The sequence below is a fragment of the Theobroma cacao genome, chromosome 2, assembly GCF_000208745.1.
Source record: "Theobroma cacao cultivar B97-61/B2 chromosome 2, Criollo_cocoa_genome_V2, whole genome shotgun sequence".
Taxonomy (NCBI): domain Eukaryota; kingdom Viridiplantae; phylum Streptophyta; class Magnoliopsida; order Malvales; family Malvaceae; genus Theobroma; species Theobroma cacao.
The window spans coordinates 29,437,942-29,460,498 of NC_030851.1; the positions used below are offsets into that span (position 1 = coordinate 29,437,942).

Sequence of the window (22,557 nt, forward strand, 5' to 3'; positions counted from 1 at the left end):
ATGGTGGTGGAAGTGTCGGATTCGGCTGGTGAAGAAGGCAAAAGATTATCGAAAAATGACAAGGTACTGAGTGAGGTGGATGTATTTGAGCCCATCATCAAGTTTAAATACAAAAAATTGGTGAAAAGGGGGAAAAGAAAGACAAGAATGTGGTAATGGTTTGATGGATTTTGTTCCATGATGGTTTGGGAACCGTTTGATGGTTCCTGTAAGGTGAAAATTGGGATTAGATAGTTTGATATGCAGAGAAAAGTTAAACGCATATTGTTGTTGGATGAATATATACAACACAAATGAGACGATAAGATTGCTACCTAAAGAGGTACAAAGTTATCAACAAATTATTTGAATTTTAACTTTATAAAATTGTCAACAACTTTGGATTAATTAAATCTTATGTACTTTTCTCATGGAGTATAGTTTACATAATACTGAAATGTTCTTGGGACACAAGCTTGGAGCTATATGACAACAATTATGAATCATAACTCATAGGTCATAAAACACTTGATCATAAATTTTGAAGGTGAGTTCACATTATTCCAACCTTTGTCTCAGAAATATTTTGACAAATTTATCTCTTTTTAAGACGAGTTATTTCAACAACTACTTTAAAGACATTTTTTAATTTATCATATAGTGTCTGGTTAACGGATGCTTTTATTTGTTAAGCAAAAATCCTGTGCTCTATAAATGTTAATGGAGGTCTCTAACTTTAAAAGCCAAGGATGTTATCGTTTAAGATTACGAGTATAATTATGTTGAAAATTTATAAGATATTTAATTTTATTATGGATATGTTTTTAGTTATTTTTCAAGTTTATGATATATAATATTTTTGAAATTTGAAATTCTTATAGTGTTATAACACTGAAAAACTTTATGATAAGAAAAAACAATTTCCAATTATCAAGCAAACCTACATTAAACTTAAAACTTCATTTTGTTATGTAAACAGTATGATCTGTCAAACGTTGGACCTAGGCGGCCCATAAGGCTCATGATTATCACCATGGCATGCCTGGCTCGCAACTCCAGCCAAACAAATCCATTCCATGGAAAAATCTCCCAACTTTGAACGTGTCATCTTGGCTCCGTGATTGGAACAACCAATCAAATCCTCTGCTCTTAACTCCCTAGTTCCAACTGAACTCCCCATGGCGCTGGCAACCGCGCCAAGCTCACCTCCTCAACTTCTTCCATCTAAAACCATCAACACCCAAAATGCTTCTTCATTCGACCACCACGGCCGCATCCTCTTAGCCTTGAAACAATGCACGAACATGTCTTCACTCAAACAAATCCACGCCCAAACCCTCCGTTCCGCCTCACCTCACCATCCAAAAACCCTCTTTTTGTACTCTCAAATTCTCCTTCTGTCTTCCTCCCTTGACTTCAACTACGCCCTTCTGCTTTTCAATCAAGTTGAAAACCCCAATTCCTTCATGTGGAACACTCTTATAAGAGCTTGTGCCCTTAATGTTAACAACAAAGAACAAGCCATTAGACTTTATCAGGAAATGCTAGAGCAAGCTCTGGTTTTCCCTGACAAGCATACATTTCCGTTTGTTTTGAAAGGTTGCGCTTACTTGTTCGCTTTTTCTGAAGGGAAACAAGTTCATGCCCATGCTTTGAAACATAGGTTTGGTTCCGATGTTTATGTGAATAACAGTTTGATTCATTTATATGCAAGTTGTGGGTGTTTGGACTTAGCTGAAAAAGTGTTTGTTAAAATGTCTGGAAGAAGTTTGGTTTCTTGGAATGTTTTGATTGAAGGTTTTGCTCAGTTTGGTAAGTTTAATACTGCTTTAGAACTGTTCCGTGAAATGCAAAATAGGTTCGATCCTGATGGGTACACACTGCAAAGTGTTATAAGCGCTTGTGCTGGTCTTGGGGCTTTGTCTTTGGGCGCGTGGGCTCACGCTTATTTGTTGAATAAGTGTGATTTTGATTTATGTAGCGATGTTTTGATCAACAATTCGTTGGTGGATATGTATTGCAAATGTGGATCTTTGGAATTAGCTCAGCAGGTTTTTGAGAGGATGCCGAGACGTGATTTAACTTCATGGAATCATATGATCCTAGGATTTGCAATGCACGGCCAAGCTGATGAGGCAATAGGATGTTTTGATAAAATGATTAGGACGGAGAGTTTCAGGCCGAATTCTATTACATTTGTTGGTGTTTTGAGTGCTTGTAATCACAAAGGCATGGTTTTTAAGGGTCGTGAGTTTTTTGATTTGATGATTAATGATTACGAGATTAAACCTGGATTAGAGCATTATGGGTGTTTGGTTGATCTTCTGGCCCGTGCTGGGTTTATTGATGACGCTCTTGACATTGTATCAACGATGCCTATGAGACCTGATGCTGTTATCTGGAGAAGTCTTCTTGATGCTTGTTGTAAGAAGAATGGAAGTGTTGAGCTAAGTGAAGAGTTGGCCAACCAAGTCCTTGAATCAGAAGGAGACATTGGCAGTGGTGTCTTTGTGCTGTTATCAAGAGTTTACGCTTCAGCTAGCAGGTGGGATGATGTTGGATTGGTAAGGAAATTGATGACTGATAAAGGTGTAACAAAAGAGCCTGGTTGTAGCTCACTTGAGATAGATGGTGTTGCTCATGAACTTTTCGCAGGGGACACATGTCATCCTCAAACTAAAGAAATATACCAGATGCTAAATGTGATTGATGAAAAACTAGCGTCGGTAGGGTATTCACCTGACCATTCACAAGCACCTATGGTTGATGAGCTTGATGAGACTAGACAACATTCTCTTAGGCTGCACAGTGAAAGAATTGCCATTGCTTTGGGCCTTTTGAAGTTGCAACCAGGCATGCCAATACGTATTTTTAAAAATCTTCGGGTATGCAATGACTGCCATGAGGTAACTAAATTGATCTCTAGAATTTTCAAGGTTGAGATTTTTGTACGTGATCGTGCCAGATTTCATCACTTTAAGGATGGCTCCTGCTCATGCTTGGATTATTGGTGATGATTGTTTGAAGTGTAAAGCAATGTGTAAGTTGCACAATGTACATGACATAAATTTTAGAATATCTATTGAAGCTAAGATACAGTTAGACGGTTGTGTCGTGCTGCTGTATCATGTAACTGAAATCACAACAGGAAGAGGTTATGAAATAATTTTTTTTTTTCCTTTGGATGCATTCATTGCTTGCTAACATATGACATCCGTGATACGGACAGGACAGCCAATCTGTTGCAACAAGCTGAGATCTCAACATCTTCTTTTTGCCTCTTGAAGAAGTCTATATACATACCTAATTCAGTTGCTGAAGCTCAATTATAATACTTGTATTGCAATCATGTATGCGTATAACTGTGTAACAATTGACTCCAATGAACTTACTGGAAGTGCCTTATCCGAGGTCAACTGGACATGGTTTCATCATCATCTTAAGATGAAAATGGGCAATCGGTATAATAGGATGCAGTTCTGGGATTCGGACAAGGATAGATGAGAGCTGTACAGCTAAGAAAATGCTTTCTCATGTGCCTCCCTCTCCCTCACATTGAATAGATCTCATTCTGCCAGGATGGCTAGCAGGAGAAGAAAGATGGTTTTCCTGCTTTTAAGTTCGCTTCAGCTCCAGGTCAATATATTGAGTTTAACTTTATCATTAAATAAATAAATAGATAATGGCTTACGACAGCCACTCCCATTTATCAATTTTAGTTCCATTGTTTGAACCACTTGCTTCTGCTTGCATTGGCAAATCTTGACTTCCCGGTTCCCACTCCAGCCTGTCATGCGTCCAAAGTCATCAGATTTTAGATTGCTCCCAAAAATCATTTAACCACCATTTGCGAATAAAACTGCTCCAAGTTGTTTAACAACCGTGAAAATTGGAAATTTACTGCCCTTCTACAGCTAAATTATTTTCTCTTGAAAATTAGTTGCTACTTTCCTGTGAAGAAATAACCAAACCATAATCCCCCTTTAATGTTTATGACAACATCATGTTTTCAAGTACAACGCTTGAAGCTTAAAGCCACTTGATTTTGCAGTCTGCTGCAAACGTTTTATGTGCTAATGGTAACATAAAATAAGACAAGTTCATAGCACAGCAACTAAAATCAACTGCAATAATTTCATTGATTAACCATGAGCCAATTTTGTAACAACATAAGCTCCATAATACCTTATTGGTCAAACATAGAAACTGCAGGAAGTTGGAGATAACAAGCAATCAGTCATCCATATCTTGAATTTGAAATATGTTTGGCCAAAAAATTCTACATCAAAAACCAATTAATGAAGCACATAAGGACGCAAGTATCAAAATTAATATTTTACAAAGGATAAATTTGTTGGCAGTGTGCTATAATTATCCTCTGCTAAAGCAAGAACATTACTCTCTACTGGATTTTACCCAACTTTATCGCAGTGAAAATGCAATGGGATGAAGGTTACTCACTGAATGCTTTTAGCTAGCATAAGAAGAGACTTAAGTAGAATGTACAGAGCATGTATTTTTGAATCTGTGTCGTGAACAAAACTATGAAGTTCCTTCAAAGCAGCTCACAAATTAATTCCTTGTTTTGCAAAATCTCTCGCCACTGCAACACCCAAAGAAAAGAAAGTAAATGATAAGGCACATAGATAAAGAGAAACCATGTCATATGAAGCAGAAAGAAAGGGCCAAGAAAATATAAGGTATTACAAGGCCACCATAACCAATGGAGCTATACAGATGATATAGTGAAAAAGAAACGTCTCAATATTATGTTAAAAGAATTTATCGAATCAGATGCAGTTAACATTAAACTGTTCCAAAACATTTCCCCAAGGCTATGCCTGTTAGGAGAGAGTGGGGAAATGGCAAAAGTTAGGTGGAGAAATAGAAAGATGCCCGGTATTTTGTTGGCCTCGCAAAAACTAAACCAAGTTGGAAAGATCAGAGAAAATGATAGTGTCGTAAGTCAAATTTATATATTTTCCAATTTGTTCTTTTTCAAAATTTTCCTTCTCTATCTTCACTTGTAAGCAGCATACTGGTAAATTAAACCAGTTATAATTCTTTTCTCTCATTTCATTTTACTTCTGCAAGCAAAGAAAAGAAAAGGAACTTCTTTCTTTCAATAAATTTTCTGTCACAACAAATAGACCACATCCCTTAATACACATATTTGGTGTTAAGATTGTGAAGGCAGCGTATTTGGACCTATACAAGAATTACATTTGCAAATACTTAACATATTGCAATTGTTCTTTGCAAGTTGCAACTAGTCCACCAAGCAGAACATGACTAATAGATAATCGAAGTATGAACACATAAGAAAGGCAAGCAAAATGGCAATACACATCAATATTATTTATCGCATCGACTTTATTAAGCTCTCAACTTCATGATAAGAAATTCAACTTCTATCACAAATGGAAGAGAGAATTTACTATGCATATGCATTAAGCATAACATGTATTGAAAAGAGTTGATAGAAAAATCATAGCAACTCAACGAGAAGTCTCACCTTTTGATGCTAATGGAACTAGAACAACATGCATATCTGCATTGTTGGGAGGAAGCTGCAAGCGAAGAGGAAAAAGCTTCCCATTTAACGGACTGCGAGTACACACCACAACATCCTCAAGGCCTGACTCTTCCTTCAATTTGTGAGTCAATTCATCCACACTATTACCCTTAAAACTAAAAGAGTAACCCTCCACTGCCTCATCATCAACCTCCCCATTATCATCTGCTACATGGTAGTATATTGTCCGACCTTCCGATTTTGGCGGTGAACCCACGTATGAATCACTTGACTACAAATAAAAAAAATAAAAATTTGAGTAAAAAACCCACATAAGAATCACTTGGCTACATATCAAACAAATGAAATGAAAAAACAATTAACCCAAAAGTTAAATTATTAAAAGAATAGATTTCAAGAAATAACTTTGGCCCTGCCCTAACTCTGATACTAGATTGCAAGCTAAATGAATGTACAACCAATGTGTATCAAATACCGTAATTGATGATTAAGAAATACTAACAAAAGGTTAAAGACAAGTTTAGATCTTTCAACCTCTTGTCTAGAAAAGTTTCCAGATTTGCCTGAAACTGCAGAAGGCGAAGTAAATTCAAAGTCCAATGAATCAGCGTGACGAATAGCAGGAGGAAACGAGGGCTGATGGCCACTCCCTGGAGACTTGACTTGAATCTCCACAATATCCACATCCCACAACACCCAATCTTGTGTAGCAGTCCTATGAGGAATATCGTGCGTCACCGAGTTCCTCCAAGGCGGTAACCCTCCATTTGCTCTCAAGAAGTTACCGTACCGAGTCTTGAGCTTAACCTGAGACCCTTCTCTAATGGGTTCCCACTCGACCGATGAGTCGAGCCTCCTAGGGAGTGACTGAATCACCTTTCGACCGGTCATCCCAAGTAAAAAGGGTTGGTTCGAGGCAGTGAGATACTTGTTGTAAGAGCTTTTCAGGCGGATGATGTTTTGGGATCCGGGGACGAACTCGACGGTCCATCGGGCGTTTTTGGAGGATCCGTTTCGGTCTTGAGTAACGGAATCCTCGTCTTCCTCGGCGAGGAGATACTTGTCGTGGTGGCTGCGGAGACGCACCGCTTTGGCGTTGAGGAACAAATCCATTCCCGTCCGGTAATTGTTGGAATTGACCTGTTGAAAAAAATGGAAGAAGAAGGAAGAGGAAGTGATTAAACAAAGACCAGACTTTTCTCCTATTATTATCCTAATTATTTTTTTTTATTTACTGGAGATGAAGTCTTTAAAATACGAGGGAAAGTGAGGGTGGGTAGATGGGTGCCAGTCAGGGCCAGCCACTGTGGAACGAATCATGCACACGCGGCAATTACGTGGCAGATTTCCTTCATTTAAGGTTAAAGATTTCGCCCAAGTTTCGTGTGAGTATACTTGGGCCATATTGGATTGAAGGGAAGCATTATCTCACCTTTTCTTCAGTTTTCTTTAAATAAAATCACTTTTAAAGGTTTAAAAGTTAATTAAATCAAGGATTCTTAACTTTACTATCAATATGTTTAACGGATGTCCTTGATATTTACAAAGTTACTATGTGTCCTTATCCATGTGGACAAATTTTATCATATGTCATATGTAGCTAATTAAAGTTTTTTTTTTATTTTTTTCCGACCCATTCCCCGGGCGGCCAGATCTACAGCCCTGCCGATGCCGCTCAGGGGCGAGCGAAAGAAAAAAGAAATATTAAAAAATAAAACTTGATTGTCATGGTATCTAACAGTAGAGTTATTACAAAAGTCTTTAATTGAATTCTAAATTGATTAATAATAAACATTAAGATAGTTTAAGTCCCAAAAACTAAGTTTTACCTGTTTTCAACTAGTCAATTTTCAATATTTTAAAATAGGATAGAAAATCCATTTTTTTATCTAAAGACCTCTAACCTCGACTATCGACCTACTCCCTCAATTATAACTATCACTCAAATAACAGATGTCGACCAATTAAACCGTGTGACTGATCACTGTCGGCTCCGATCAGTTGATTGTATCTATAAGAGCTCAATCTAATCTTATTTTTCAAAAAAAAGAAAAAACTAAGAGACATTTGAAATTATTTATAATGAGAAAATCAATTAGCGTATGCTTCACGTCTTTGCCCACTTCTTAAATCATGTGGCTAAAGACAAGAAGGTTTGTACATATTCAGTTTTCATACGGACAAAACAACAAAGGAAAGGTGATTCAAGGAATCATTCATTGTCCATGACTCAGCAATCTTTCGAAGGTGAACCCCACTCGGGATAGGCTTTCATTTTTCAGCTACTGTGACGCCATTACTTAACCGGTCAGTTGTTTTAAGGATAGTAGGCGGAGATTCACCACAATTGGGCCTATACAATATCTCACAATCTTTTCTTTCTTTTTGTAAATTGCTCAAGGAATGTTTTATTTTACTTTTTCTACATAATAATAATAATAATAGTATATACATAGAGAGAAAAGGGTCTACGATTGCCTTAATTTATATCAACCGTGAAAGAAAGAGACTTATACCCGCCAAGGTGCAGGATTCACGAGCAAAAAGGCATGATTATGGACCTCAAACTCAAAGTTTTTTTGTTTTTTGTTTAACAAAGCTAGTGCGGGAGGGTTGGTGAAGTGGAGTGTGATTAATCCTGCCACCATTCAGCATGCTCTGACTAATTATTAATTCATTTTTTTTACTATTTTAACTAATGGTTTAACGCCCAGAGGAATAAACACATATCTATAGGGACTCTCATGTCCTAGTCTAAGATTACTACTACTTGACTTGTAGTCATTGCCCTATATGAAAATACTGATTTCCAACTCGAGTTTATATATGTATCTCTCTCTTGTTGCTATATTACACCCTATATTTTACACTTGTTCATGTGCTTGTTTGTTGATTTTGTAGTTTGTTTAAAGGAGTAGATTTGGTAAAGAAATTTGATTAAGTTGTTAATGAACTTTCATACTTACACACTTATTATTTTTATTATTGTTTCTTTTTGGTGTGTTCATACTTATATTACATGAATTTGTTACGTATATTTCGTCTGTATATAAAAACATATACATAGTATGAAACTTATTGCACATGTAACCATCACTAACAAATGTCTTCATCAATCCTGACACCTTTTCAACGGATTCACACCTCTGTATATGGATGATCTGACGCCATAATATATTGCTCCTAAGTTTTTTACATTATAATATTTTGAGGTTAAATTTAAAATTACGCATTATATTTTAGGGTAATTGATTAAATTTATCATTTTATTTTTAAACAAGTGTAATTTTATAATTGAATTTTTTTTAATTCTGTTTGAAAATTGTTGAAAGTTAGAATATTCATCTATTAGTTCATGAAATATTCTTTTATCATTTAATTTTTGACAATCTTTTAACCAAATGAAAAAGGATAGTGATAAAATTACACCAAATAACAAATTTGATCCATTATCTAAACTAAAATGATTATCCTCATCAGCATTGAAAAACACTAGTCATATTGGATTTGCATCGCAATCCAAGAGATTAGCCCACTAATTAGTGAGTGCTCCCTATCTTTTATAGAACCCCGAAACCATCCAATACACTTGCAATATGGAAGACTCAACGCAAGCCATGGACATCCCCTAAGAACTTCTGGAATGGTGTATTGCACCTATTATCCTTCTTTGCTTAAAGGAAACGTTGATAAACAGTGTGTGAACTCTCTCTATTCACAATTACATATTAAACGTCTGATTCTAACAATAATACAAATATAGTTTGTGTCCCTTTCGTGCATGTTTTAGTACTATAGATGATAATGTGTTTGCATTAGGCAAACAAGAAAAAGTCTGTTTTGCTGAACCCAGTCAGTCAAAATTTAGCTCTACCCACGATATGCATTCACTACGATTTCATCCCTATGGATTGAAAGTAACTTTGGTTTTATTTGGTGTAGATAGATCGTCAAAAGTAATAACCTGATATAGCTTTCTGTCTTTTCTTCTACGATCAATAATTGAATCAACTTCCTTTTAATTAAACCTTGATACCAATCAAGTAAGAAAACTTAAATTAACAAGTTTATTCAGGGAAAAAAAAGTACCTGTTTGGCTGACAATTTCGGCGACCCTGTTGAAACGATTGAAAACCTTGGAGAATTCACCGATGACACGACCGAAATAGGCGAGTGAGCACCTGACCCTAAAATATCATCGCTCAAAGCCTCCAAAACTTCATCAGACACTGACGAAAAGCTCGAAACTGACGACAAATACTCCATGAACGACCCGGACTCTGGCACCTGCACTGCCTCCATATCCCATAATATCCATTTCTGCGTAGCGCCAGTATGAGGTTCGTCGTGAGTGATGGAGTTCCTCCATGGAGGTGTCCCTCCGTTGGCACGTAAAAATTTACCGCACCAGGTTTTCAGCTTGATCTGGAACCCGTCTCTTATAGGCTCCCACTGGAGTTTCCAATCCATCCTATAGGGTACCGTTTGCAGCACTTTTTTACCTGTCATGCCCAAAAGAAAGGGTAAATCGGTGGCTGTGAGGTACTTGCCATGACAGCTTTTGAGGCGGATAACGTTGGGTTTATCTTGGACAAGCTCGACGAACCACCTAGCTCTTTTTCCTGAGCCGTTGCGGCTTTGACGGACGGTTGCTTGATCATCGTCGGCCACTAGGTACTTCTCCAGGTGGCTTCTGAGTTTCACAGCCTTTGTTTTTGTAAAGATCTCCATGTACGAACAAGACCAAGCTTAGAAGTTATAGAAAAAGAATTTAATGGAAAAGGGCGTTTTATAAGTGAAGAAATATTCTTATGTACACAGAGGCAGAAAAAAGGGTGTTCTTTTGCCTAGAAAGAGTGGAGAGGGGCCAGGAGATGCATGGGATTAATTAATCCAGATTCTGTGGGTAAATGATAAAGGAATGATTTGTTTGATATTTCTTGTAAGGATTAAACTAGTAGGAATTATTTAGTTTCTTAGTTAGCAAGGATGCGAAAGCAGGGCCCGAAGAAGATGAAGGGGAAATGACCAAAGAGGAGTCTAAATCTTGGGGTTGACGACGAAAGTTCCGGGTACATGCCATCGTTTTTTACAACGCAAATGGTCAATTACCCACGCGCTCGGATAGGATGATGATGTGGCAGACTAAAGAACGCGGCATCCAATTTATGGGGCGACGAGGGTGCAAGTATTTCGTTGTATGACGCGTGGGTCTGGCCATTTGGAGGAAGGTCTTGTATTCCCAGTTCCCCCTACCTCTAGAAGCTCAGCTTTAGACCATGACTTCATTTCTAAAATCTATATAGATCAGCGGCAGCGTTCATACATGAAAAGGTTTGGGGAAACATCATCAGCCGCTGCCCTACTCAAGTTTGAATATTGAAGGAAACATTATTTTACTGCATACAAATTTTTAAGAATGATGGCACGGCTGATGCCCCTTCTATTTTTACCCTTTTTAACCTCACCCAAGAAAAGAAAAATGATCATGAAACGTACAGTAAGTCAAGATCTATATTCGTCATTGCCTACAAATCTTCCAGGAAAATGTTATACTTGGGTTTTCAAGAAGGGCGCAAACCTTCCCGCAATAATGGAAGATTCAATCTACACATTGAGAGAGGAAAAGGGCCTTTTATCCCAAATCACAGGGTGACATTACATACATAATTTCAAATTCCTGTTCTTTAATGGCCAGCTCCAAAACTATTGAAATGGCATACTGTTTAAAGCCCAAAATATTGTTTATATGCAACAAGCTCCACGCCTGCATAATTCCCAAAAAAGTAATCAAGCCCAGTGTTGGTGTCAATACAAATACTTAAAATTTCAACCTTACTAAAATTTTAACAAGACGCAGAGGCAGAGGCAGCAATTTAGATTAGTGTTAAGTACTGTAGGGTGTAGGCTCTGGGGAATTAGACCACCACGCACAGTTCCAGATTCCACTGAAAGACCCCAGCTAAATAGGGGGCGTGGTGCTCTGGTCAGTGGATTTGTTTAAGTCTTTTAGCTTATGCTTTTTATCTATGTGTGAACCCAACAAATGTTTAATACTCTAGTTTGAAGAAAGGGTTTACACCTAAGCTATGGAGAGTAGTTTCGTTTTTTCTTTATTATTATTATTATTAGTTTCCCAGAAAACGAAAATATAAAAATAAAAACAGTGTCCCGTGAACGGCGTGAACCTTCCCAGTCTTGACACTACTAAGACATGAAATTTCCGAAGGAATTTCATGGGATATGATGCCATTGTAAGATGGGGGTTTCCTCAAGATCCTCAAACATTTACACTTCGAATACTCCATCTCATCCCAATTTATTACATATGTTTATTACAAGTGACTATCATGGTAGTAAATGGCAATTTCCAAAGTTACCATTTCTTTTATATATTTAAAATTAGACCCTAAATCAAAGCGATTGCACACATTCAAAAAGCAAGCCGTTCTGAAAAAAAGATAAAGAAAGCAAGGAAAGTAGGGCCAGTATTTTCCTTCACCCTGACCCTTGGCTTTCCTCGGGCCCGCGCCCATTCTTTTTCCTTTTTCTTGTCTTCACCTCACCTCAGTTCACGTGACAACTCCTTCCCCACCCTGCTTCCCTCACCACGATACCGAATTGAGGTCTTCCTCTCCCTCTCCCTCTCCACTCCAAGACTCCAAGGACCTAGGCAACCACGCAAGGCAAACATAGATAGCGCTCAACAATTCAGATTCAGATCCCTACCTTTGACCCTTTGATGACCTCTATCACTTGCAAAGTCTCCCATCTTCCTTCATGCCTCCACCACCATCAATCTCCTCTGTATTAACCGCCATCCTCTTCATCTCTCTTCATCAGCTGGTCGCTGAAGCTACTGTAACTCATCACTCATGTTCCTCTCATCCAGAAACCTTCTCTAGATCCCCATGTCCACCCTTCACTTCTACTCCCCCTTTCCCCTTCTCTCTCTCACCGGGCTGTGGCCACCCCTCTTTCCACATCAAATGCTCCACTCCTTACTCTACTATCTCCATTAACAACTTCTCTTTTGCTTTACTCAGATATGAACCCAACTCCACTTCCCTCACTCTCTCCCCCCAACCCCCAACAAAGCCCCGTTCCAATTGCTCTTCTTTCCATTTCCTTTCCATTTCCACTCACTCCATCGATCTTTCAGGTTCCCCATTTCGAATCTCCGACGGTTCTTGTTCAAGACTATCCGTTCTCCACTCTTGTTCCCCTCCAAATCTCCCAAACTGTAGCCAATGCCCCTGGGAATGCGGGCTCATAAAAAACCCAGTCAAACTCCTCCATGGCTGCGGATCCACCCGCCCTCTTCCGGGACAAGGCTGCCAACCTGATGTCTTGGGTTACCTTGAAAATTTCTTGTTCACAATGGGTTTTCAAGTAGAATGGGACGAAGCACAAGACTCTTACTTTTCAAGCTGCAAAAACTGTATATCAAAGAATGGTATTTGCGGCTTCAATTCCTCAGACCCCAACAAACAATTCCTTTGTTTCCAATCCAAAACCACCATTTCCCCACCTTGGATTCACGTAGATCACCCTCACAGAATCGCAATCTTATCCTCTGTCTTCACTTTGACATGCATTTTCGTTATTATTTCAGTAATAATAGCTATTTTTCGATCCAATAAACTCAAATCTCAATCCATAGAAGACCCAACAACTTTATTCCTCCGCCTTCACCGTTCCGCTAGTCTCCTCCCGCCCGTTTTCACCTACGAAGAACTCGAATCTTCAACCAACAAATTCGACACAAAACGCAAAATCGGCGACGGTGGCTTCGGGTCCGTCTACTTAGGCCAACTCTACGACAATCGAATCGTAGCCGTTAAATACCTCCACAAAAACAACCAGTCAGGCAAAGCCTTATCATCCAAATTTTTCTGTAACGAAATCTTAATACTTTCTTCTATTAACCACCCGAATCTCGTTAAACTTCACGGGTATTGCAGCGACCCTAGAGGGTTACTTTTGGTTTACGATTATGTACCAAATGGAACCCTAGCTGACCACCTTCACGGCCGTTCAAAAACCTCGCTGACGTGGCAAGTGAGGCTTGAAATCGCTTTGCAAACTGCTCTAGCTATGGAGTATTTGCATTTCTCCGTCGTGACGCCGATTGTTCATCGCGATATTACGTCATCAAACATTTTTGTGGAAAAAGATATGAGAATTAAAGTTGGGGATTTTGGGCTTTCCAGGCTTTTGGCTTTCCCTGAAAATTCGTCTTCCGAGTCGGATTTTGTTTGGACTGGGCCTCAGGGGACGCCCGGGTATTTGGATCCGGATTATCACCGGTCGTTCCGGTTAACAGAAAAGAGCGACGTTTACAGCTTCGGAGTCGTTCTATTGGAGTTGATTTCCGGGTTAAAAGCGGTGGATCAAAGGAGGGAAAAGAGGGAAATGGCGTTGGCTGATTTGGCTGTTTCGAAGATCCAGATGGGATTGTTGCATCAGCTGGTGGACCCCGTTCTGGTGCATGATGGGGAAGCGATGGACGGTGTTGATGCGGTGGCGGAACTGGCGTTCCGGTGCGTGGCGGCTGATAAGGATGATAGACCGGATGCGAGGGAGATTGTGGAGGAACTGAAACGGATCAGGAGCCGTACACGTGTGCTTAGAGTGTCGTATTCGAATGGGAGTAATACTGACGTGTCAAAGGGTTGATTTGGAGTTGACGTGACGTGGGGGGGGTTAGGTAGGGGTCCACGTCCACATGTGGGGAATTTGACCTGATCATGTGTCAGAGGTGTTTCTTTTTCATATTTACTGTGGTTTTACACGTTCTTTTCCGCGCCTGTAGCTACTTTGTTTGTTCAAGTCTTAAGTAGTAAATTTTGGGAATGTACAGTGGAGTGGTTGGGGGGGAATTTAATTTTGAGACCCCACGAGATTGTAATCAATGTAAGCATACATGGAACAAGTCAAGTAGCAGTAATAATAAGCTTTGTGCAATGCTACGTCCCAACTAAAATTCCAAAGCTAATAGTGGCGTGAATCATTCTGATTTTGGTAGGATAATACTTTTCTTGCAAAATGGGGCCAATGGCAATGGGATGTAGCCTTTGTATCTCAACTGGTTTTTCCCTTGGGTGCTACAATTATTCATCTCTTTCATTACCCCATTAATTGACGTGGAAAGCTTCAATCTATTGCTTGCCCTCCATGCCCCAGTTCCCAAGTTGGCGGAAAACATATTCAAATTTTCTCGCGGGGCATGCACTTTCTTTTCAAATCTCACTTGCCCTCTTTTGCCCACATGTAGCTCTAGCCTGTAGGGCATGGCCTTTGTATAAACAGGGTAGGTGCCTGTGTGAAGTCGGTCATATGCGCTGAAAAAGCTTTGCATCACCCTACCGAACCCACACTGTTGTCTTAAACATGGACACCGCAGAGCAGACTGAACCGCAGAAAGCCGAAGTTTTCATGATTTCATGCAAATCTACAGATCATTTCATGTGCTTTCTTGTTATGTCAAAATGTTGATTCAACCAGATGATGTAATTTACATGACATGTTATTTTGATAGGTTCCTTGAGGTAGTGAACGATAGTTCGACCTCTTATTAGACTAAAGCACCCAGATTATGGTTTATCTAGACAAGTTGTGCTCAGAGAGGCTAGTTGAAATATGCTGCTTCTAATACTCTGGCTTTCTCACCAATAGTTGCAGCTTCCTGCCTGCCACTCAGAGTATAACCTGTCTCCTGGACATTAGATAAAAGAATATACACATGCATTAATATGCATAATGTCATGTTTAAATGAGCATAGCAAACAGCTTATATATGTCAAGGTAGAGTTATATATACCAGCAGACGCCACAGGAAAGGAGCTCCTTCCCTCTTCTGGATCTGTTTCTCAATTGATTCAATTGCTATAATTCAGATAGTGAGTCAGCAACCAAACACCATAAATAACTAAATATAACTATCAACAAGATTAGGTGTCCTACCTTTGGTAACTTGTCCAGTATTCAGCAACATACTGTACCAGACTTCACTAAATACATCAAGCTGTTCATCAGAAGCCCCAATAATCTGACATGAAGAAACAAAAATCAATATTTTTTACCAGATATTTGACAATGCAACCGAATTACCAACAAACAAATTAATAGTTGATAATGGTACCTTACAATTATAAGCATCAAAATCTGGACCAAGTATTTCTAGTGCTTGTTTTTCATTACCTTGTCCATACTCGTATATGGCTTCCGCAAGCTAACAACAAAATTTAAAGAGAGAGAGGTAAGGATAATTACTTGGAAAAAGGATAGGCGGAAGCATGATAAATAAACTAGATCTCGATAAAACAGCTGAGTCTTGAAGAAATAAGAATGACACTTCACACAACTAAGGCTGCATAAGATGATAGTTGCAAATCCTAAACCCATCATAAAATTTTCTAATCCATCTAAAAACATTGAGAAAAAGGAGAAAATAAAGAGAGTTTTGTGAAGGTAATAACAAAAATCTTAACCATTTAAAACACATATCAAGACCTCTGGTTCTCTACAAAGTTCAACTAAAGCTATATGGGAGAAGTGAGACACCTCTGAAGGTTGCTTATAAAGTAAAAACATAAAAGTATAAATACAGCGATTGGAAAAATTTATTATAAATGGCAAAGGAAGAACCAATCAGAACAGACCAGCATTGCTCTTTGCATTACTTGTTGCTTCTTCTTGCTCATCATGGAAAATCTACACAGAGTAATATAACAGCAATGAAGCAACCACACTTAAAAATGTCACAAAGGAAACAGAAAAATCTTTCTAACCTGGATTTCAAGCCCTTCAATAAATCTTCTGCTTTGGCAACTTCCCCAGTAAAAGCTAAGGCCCATAATATCAACACATCAAAGTGCCACTCCATGAACCAGTTAGCCTAAACAATGCAGTGACCACAGACATCACAAAACAACAAGGTCATGACATAACAGTATTGGGTCAAAAGGAAAGAGCATTTACTTTGGGCCTTCCATTAAAACAAGGAATAAACATGACCTAAGGAAGTTTACACCTGAAGTACCATTTTAGTTTTTAAGTAATAGTAATGTCTCCCTCTTGTTGTATAAATGTGATACAGTACTTTAGATCCTCACACTTTTTGGTCTCTGTAAGAGAAAGTGACTTCACTCAGCAAATTAAATAACAGTAACAAAAGTGAGAGTAGCTAGAATCACATCTAGGACATTTTGTGTCTGTCTAGAACATAGAAACTGCTTAATATATGTCAGTAAAACACTGCTATCAAATTTGCATTAAGTGAAGGGGGGATAAAGACCTAAGGATCTAGAAAAGGTACATTATAATTTTATATATTGTTAATCCTTCCCCCAAACTCTTTCCAAATGTTTTGAGTTTTTTCCAGCATAAATCTTTGCCAAAGAAATAGAAGCTGATATTAATCCAGAGCTGATACACATAATCAGAACCAAATCATATAGAAAACTGGGTATATGAATAAACCATGTATTCCAGAACATGTCCAAACTTCCACTTCACTATGGAAGACAGCCAGTCAACCACAGTATCATATACCAATGTTCTATGATGCCTACACATGCACTAAAAATTCATAAATTACAAAGAACTCAAATGTAATTTCAGGTTCAGTCAAGAGGCAACCCAGAACCAAGGTAATGGAAATTTAGCAACCCATATCAATTATTCCAAATTCCAAGCATGCATATAAATTATTGTTCATTAGATTTGCCAACAAATCTTTTATGATGCAGTAGAAGGCAAACATGAAAGGAGAGGCACTTATCAGAAAATTTGACAAGAGTTTTCAAGAATTTCACAGGACATTGCAACCTCAAAATTTCAATTATAAACTGATACAAGCATGAAAAAGTACAATACATAAATAAACTTGTACATGAGAGTCAACTCACTTGATCTGTTAGATGTGCTGCCAATATTTTCAAGCGATCCTCAAAGAAATCTAGCTCTCCCCGCACATGCACCCGCAACAACAGGCCCAGAGCATTTAGGTATACCTAAATGTGCAGGAGAAGTCAGAACTTGTAATTCGAAATTTTGGTGATTTTGAAAATAGATCTAGCAATTTTGAATACATCCCATAAACACAACACAAGAAAGAAATGGAGTTAAGCGGGTTTGGATTTAAGATTATTATCCTTTGTGTCTTGAATGGGTTAAATCCACTTAACCTGCATAAGACATGTTTGACCTGTTTAATTAATCATGTTATCGTGTTAATTCATATAATATGATATGTTTAACCTGTTTATGATACCCACTTAAATAAATTAATTGTGTTAATAGTGTTTAAATGGGTTTGTCATGTCATGTCATATAAAATTTAATTCGATTTCTTTAGTATAAGTATCAATCATGTTGTGTTGTGTAACATGTGTAATAAATGTATCCATGTATATGTTTAGAATCTTGACCTATTTAATTAATTGAGTCATATCCGTGTTTACCAGATAATTGTTAATATCATACCTAAACACAATATGCAACACAAAATTGCCAAGTCTAGTTGAAAATATGGTAAAAGCCAGAGAGAAGAAAGTACCTCTGCACAGATTGCATCACTTCTTTCCAACTCCTTCCATATACAATGGTCGTAAATTTCTCTGACCTTTATAATTGGAGAATGACCTTCCAAATAACAAAGAGCCACATGCCACCAATTGTGGGTCAACCTAGATATTTCTTTTCAAACTCATTAAAACTGAGAGAAGACAAGAAATAAAAGTATCCTTAAAACTCATTAAATGACCTAAAAGGCATACATGAATGATGAACAAGAACCCCATGAAGATGAGCATTCTTCCATGAACTGCACTGCTTCTTTGTAACGACATTCATACTGAAGAACATGGCATAACTGCAAAAGAAAACAGACACTGAGAATTGGCTGAAGAATTAACTGCCTCTGGCAATACTATATGCATACATAATAAATATTAATACCACAATTACTTTCATTTTGTCATAAACAGGATGTGAATGAAATGACCAAACTTTCCCTGGTTTGTTTTACAAATGTAGTGGAAACAGCTTTCAAACAAATTACAATGGAGTGCTTTTAGTGTATACTTAACAATAAATCAGTTGAAGATGCTATTTCAAATGCATATGGTCAAAGATAAATTCATTCAGCATATAAATTCTATGATTGTAAACAAAAACCTCAAATACAAACTACGGGAAATAAATTCAGTGTCTATTTTTCAAAGCATATCACAACAATTAGAACTTACAGCATGTTGTGCCCAAAAGTCTTGCTTGTTGATCTCAAATCCCTTTTCTGCAGCACTCTCTGCATCTGCCATTCGTCCAAGCTCTAATAGCGGGAATGCAAGCATGCCATATATGTAATTTTCTTGTTGATTTTGGGGTAGAACCTATTGAATATACAAATCAGTAACAACTGAAAAGAGCTCATGGAAAAACTGAAAGTTGTTTGAATCACAAATAATTACAACATAATATGGCAAACCATAATATTGCTAGATGTTGTACACATTAATCCACAAGTGCAACAGACACTTGCAAGAAAATGGTTACTGGAAACTAACAATTTCCCCACTTTATTTAAAAATCAGGAATAATAATTCTTTACTGGATAAAAAGTCACCTGCTGGACAAGACCCAAAGACAAATCAGGTCGACCCATATAAAAGCACAGCACTTGCACCCTCTTCAATGAAACAAGATCTCTTGGAAAATCTCTTAAGAGCTGCAATAAATGTATGGGAATCAAATACAACAAACAAAATTTGCACAAACACTCAAGCCTAAATTTAAAGGAAAAGCTTCTATAAAATTGTTAATAATGTTGCACACCACCCCTATCATGTTACAAATTGCTAAAATTATTCAACATGTAAACCATGTTAACAACCACAAGACATTCATGATCTGCTTCTATAATAAGAACACAAGGTAATATGGCAAAACACTTATGAAACGCACAGCCTTTGTGCTGTTTTCCATGTCTTAGTATTTAAGCCCTTAAATTTCGTATCATATCATGGAATGCCTTGTTGCAAGACAAGCATGACAACACCTGCTAAATTATCCGAAATTCTGGTAACTAATAACAATAATATAGTAGAAAGATTAATTTACATACAAATATTTTTTAAGGCATAACAAGAAAACGCAAGGACAAGGTTTTCCCAAGTCATCTAACATTAAACTTATAACGAACTAATGGCTCTAGATTAAATTCTATGAGCGGCAGCAGCAACAACTAAATCTTGTAGTACAGTAGGAATTAGTTTTACGAACAAGAATAGGGATCAGTCATGTAAAGACCAATCTCATTGAGAACAGAAAATACTGCGTTTAGCTAAAGAATAAAAGGAATGTTAGAGGCTAATCTACCTTAGAGTGCAATTCCACGGCTACATCATCATCTCTATTCTCAGAAATCAAATAATTGACAACATCAAAAACAGCCTTCTCATAAAAGGTGGCTTGCTCCTGCTCAAAACAAAGAAATGGAAAATTGCAGCAATTCAATATCAAGATTCTCGTCAGGATTCCTTGCACCTTCCAAGGGAAAACCAAATATAAGGAGAAAAAAATTACAAGTCTAGACTTGGCAGCTTCTATATGGAGAGAAGCCTCAGAAGGGTCAGAGGAGAAGAGAAAATGAGCGGCCAAAATGTTGGCCAAAACGCAGTCCTTGTCATGAACAGGCGCTTCTAAGATCACTCTCCTATCTCTGCCATAACTAAGCACCTGTGACAGTTGCACGCACAGAGTACAATCAAGAAACTCTAAACAAAGAAAAAAATTTGAAAAGAGAGGGAGAAGATTGAAGACCTGGTGATAGTAAGCGTTGATTGCAAATATGCAAGAATCAGAAGAGGTTTTGACTTCATAACCCGACTTATCGAATTTCACTCCTTCCATTATTGCGAGAAAAAACAAAACGAAACAGAAACAGGAGAGAAGAGAAGAGAAGAGAAGAGAATATTTAACAAGGAATGAAAATAGTGATGGTAGCGTGGGTGATGCTCGGAAGTGCGTCGGGGAATCCAAAACCGGAGTTGGAAAAGATTATAAGGCCAGGGGAAAACTAGTAGACAAAAGTCCTATTATGTTTGATAGAGATCCTAAACGGCCCTTAAAAGGCCAACGTGGGTAATTGTCACTTGTCTCAGTCTGCTTGTTTAGGGGCCTGAGATGGCAACTGGCAACAGTGCCTCCTAGGTCCACATGCCAAGCTTGGAAGGGAATTCCTGTTTATAAAATTCATCACACAATTTTCATTTTCTTTGATCCAACTTAATTCGGCTCCTTTGAGGGAATTATTTTATTCCATTGATTTTGTTGGATGTACTACAAACTCATTTAATGCTACTACAAATTACAAATTAATTACTGTTTTAGACAAAACAAATCTTAATTGTTGACAGATTAGCCATTAAAATGGGTACAATCTCAACTAATTATCCTAGGGCTGTTTTTCAATAAACTTCTTTGTTTATTGTAGATACTTTGTTTTGGTTAATATTTATTTTTTAAAGAATTATTTTATAACATGACATTGTACAAAGAATAATGAGAACAATTATTACAAGTGAAATACTACTTCATTGGAACAATTAGAATAAGTGGAGCAATGGTCCATGCGAAACAACTAATACAAGTAAAACTACTGCTTCTTATAGAATAGTCATTTCATAAGGAGAGTAGTGAAAGCAACTTGGAATAAGCGACAAAATTTGCAAGTTACTTTCATCTTGAGATGTTTCAGAGAGTTTAGCTTGATAACTCAAATATGGAAGTAATTAAAAGGTCTTCCTCTTAATCTTTCCTGAAATATAAGTGTTTTTTCCTCTTACTTTGTTCTCATGTACTTGTTCACAAACATCTTATTCTTTTAACATATTGTCGTATAACTTTTCCTATATATCTCCACTCAAGAATAAATCTCATTATATAATTAACGATCACAAAATCCATTACTTTAATAGTCACATAATAGATTTCTAATTGTTACTCAACATTAAAAACTCAATAATAGTCGTCCAATATTAAAATCTTTATTTATTACGTACATTAAAGCCTACTCTCGAATAACCACAAATTTTGTCACTATATAGAGGCTTCACAATTTATTAAGGGGACTTTTTCAGAACTACCTTATTCTTACTCAAAGCTTCTCTCTAATGTCTTTTACCCTTTAATTCTCTAATTATTTTTTACTTATTCTCTTCCTCTTACCATGACACTGAGTAATTCAGGAATTACTCCAATCTTCCTTTCCGTCGCTTTTGGTACATCCTTTACTATTTACAACACTTCCTCTCCTTATCACAAGAACCCTTTTTACATTTTAGTGACTCAAATTGGGAGTAGTGATTGCATTAAGTAAAACTCTTACTACCACAAATTTTTGTTATCAAAAAAAAAATGGAGAGTTCCATTAGCAACCAAAATGCACTTGTTCGCTCATACATTTAGAATCTGATGAGAACAATCCAAGCTTCTCAAGAAAGGATGCAAACATTAAAGGACGATAATAGGAGAATAATGGAGACTATATCCCAACTCATGTCCTCTACTGCCATCTTTGCTAAAGCCCAACCTGTGCACCTTAATGAGATACACTTGACAGAGTCACTCCTTTAGTAACGAAGATTGAGGGGAATAAAGGAAATAGAGAAAGTGCAGTTGATGTAGTAGTTGCTACGAACCCCAATCCAACTAACTCTATTATTGTAGTTACATTGGCCTTGAACTTACCTAGGAAATTGTGACAATGGAAGAGCTTCAAAGGCTGTTAGATCAAAAGAGCAAGGGCTTGAATTTTTCTAAGTTTTATCTCAAGTTGCCTTACTCAACTAGTGTAGTTACAAAACCATACCCTAAGGACTATACTAGCCCCAAGTTCAAACAATTCAATGAAAAAATTAGAAATGCATGGGAATATGTCATGAAAATTTGTGGAGACTCTTGAAGTTGCTAAATTGGATCATGACCTCAAGTTGAAGGAGTTGTCCAAGTCTCTTATTGAAATGGCTTATACGTGG

The 22,557-nt window shown here is 37.5% G+C and overlaps 4 protein-coding genes across 5 annotated transcripts; 2 read left to right on the top strand and 2 right to left on the bottom strand.

The window, feature by feature from the left end:
• Positions 930–3,158, top strand: LOC18609297 (pentatricopeptide repeat-containing protein At1g59720, chloroplastic/mitochondrial). The gene has a single exon (XM_007044332.2). It carries the CDS (start codon positions 1,158–1,160, stop codon positions 2,991–2,993), a length of 1,836 nt encoding a protein of 611 aa, XP_007044394.2. The 5' UTR covers positions 930–1,157; the 3' UTR covers positions 2,994–3,158.
• Positions 4,085–10,555, bottom strand: LOC18609298. Of its 2 annotated transcripts, XR_001926680.1 has the most exons (5): positions 9,605–10,555; positions 6,050–6,655; positions 5,495–5,786; positions 4,441–4,582; positions 4,085–4,258 (listed from the first exon to the last, which is right to left on the bottom strand). XR_001926680.1 is itself a non-coding variant. In XM_018115615.1 (4 exons), the coding sequence occupies exons 1-4, from the start codon at positions 10,244–10,246 to the stop codon at positions 4,545–4,547; spliced, it is 1,578 nt and encodes a 525-aa protein (XP_017971104.1). In that variant the 5' UTR covers positions 10,247–10,555; the 3' UTR covers positions 4,085–4,544. The 2 variants fall into 2 exon arrangements, 1 of the variants encoding a protein (XP_017971104.1); XM_018115615.1 differs by having other exon boundaries at positions 4,085–4,582.
• On the top strand, positions 11,844–14,548 carry LOC18609299 (LEAF RUST 10 DISEASE-RESISTANCE LOCUS RECEPTOR-LIKE PROTEIN KINASE-like 1.5). The gene has a single exon (XM_018115863.1). The coding sequence runs from the start codon at positions 12,296–12,298 to the stop codon at positions 14,192–14,194; it is 1,899 nt and encodes a 632-aa protein (XP_017971352.1). The 5' UTR covers positions 11,844–12,295; the 3' UTR covers positions 14,195–14,548.
• On the bottom strand, positions 14,924–20,613 carry LOC18609300 (tetratricopeptide repeat protein 38). The gene is made up of 14 exons (XM_007044335.2): positions 20,342–20,613; positions 20,105–20,257; positions 19,898–19,996; positions 19,146–19,247; positions 18,769–18,912; positions 18,298–18,392; positions 18,078–18,207; positions 17,428–17,532; positions 16,309–16,415; positions 16,180–16,231; positions 15,660–15,749; positions 15,482–15,566; positions 15,339–15,403; positions 14,924–15,233 (listed from the first exon to the last, which is right to left on the bottom strand). Exons 1-14 carry the CDS (start codon positions 20,429–20,431, stop codon positions 15,147–15,149), a joined length of 1,404 nt encoding a protein of 467 aa, XP_007044397.1. The 5' UTR covers positions 20,432–20,613; the 3' UTR covers positions 14,924–15,146.

Coding starts and splice junctions, on each gene's coding strand:
- LOC18609297 (XM_007044332.2), top strand. CDS start 1,158: ATGGCGCTGGCAACCGCGCCAAGCTCACCTCCTCAACTTCTTCCATCT.
- LOC18609298 (XM_018115615.1), bottom strand. CDS start 10,246: ATGGAGATCTTTACAAAAACAAAGGCTGTGAAACTCAGAAGCCACCTG. Junction 5,787..6,049: donor GAAACTTTTCTAGACAAGAG/GTTGAAAGATCT, acceptor TTTTATTTGTAG/TCAAGTGATTCATACGTGGG. Junction 4,583..5,494: donor AGTTCCATTAGCATCAAAAG/GTGAGACTTCTC, acceptor TGGGTGTTGCAG/TGGCGAGAGATTTTGCAAAA.
- LOC18609299 (XM_018115863.1), top strand. CDS start 12,296: ATGCCTCCACCACCATCAATCTCCTCTGTATTAACCGCCATCCTCTTC.
- LOC18609300 (XM_007044335.2), bottom strand. CDS start 20,431: ATGGAAGGAGTGAAATTCGATAAGTCGGGTTATGAAGTCAAAACCTCT. Junction 19,248..19,897: donor CCGTGGAATTGCACTCTAAG/GTAGATTAGCCT, acceptor CATTTATTGCAG/CTCTTAAGAGATTTTCCAAG. Junction 15,750..16,179: donor TAATGCAAAGAGCAATGCTG/GTCTGTTCTGAT, acceptor TTTTGTTGTTAG/CTTGCGGAAGCCATATACGA.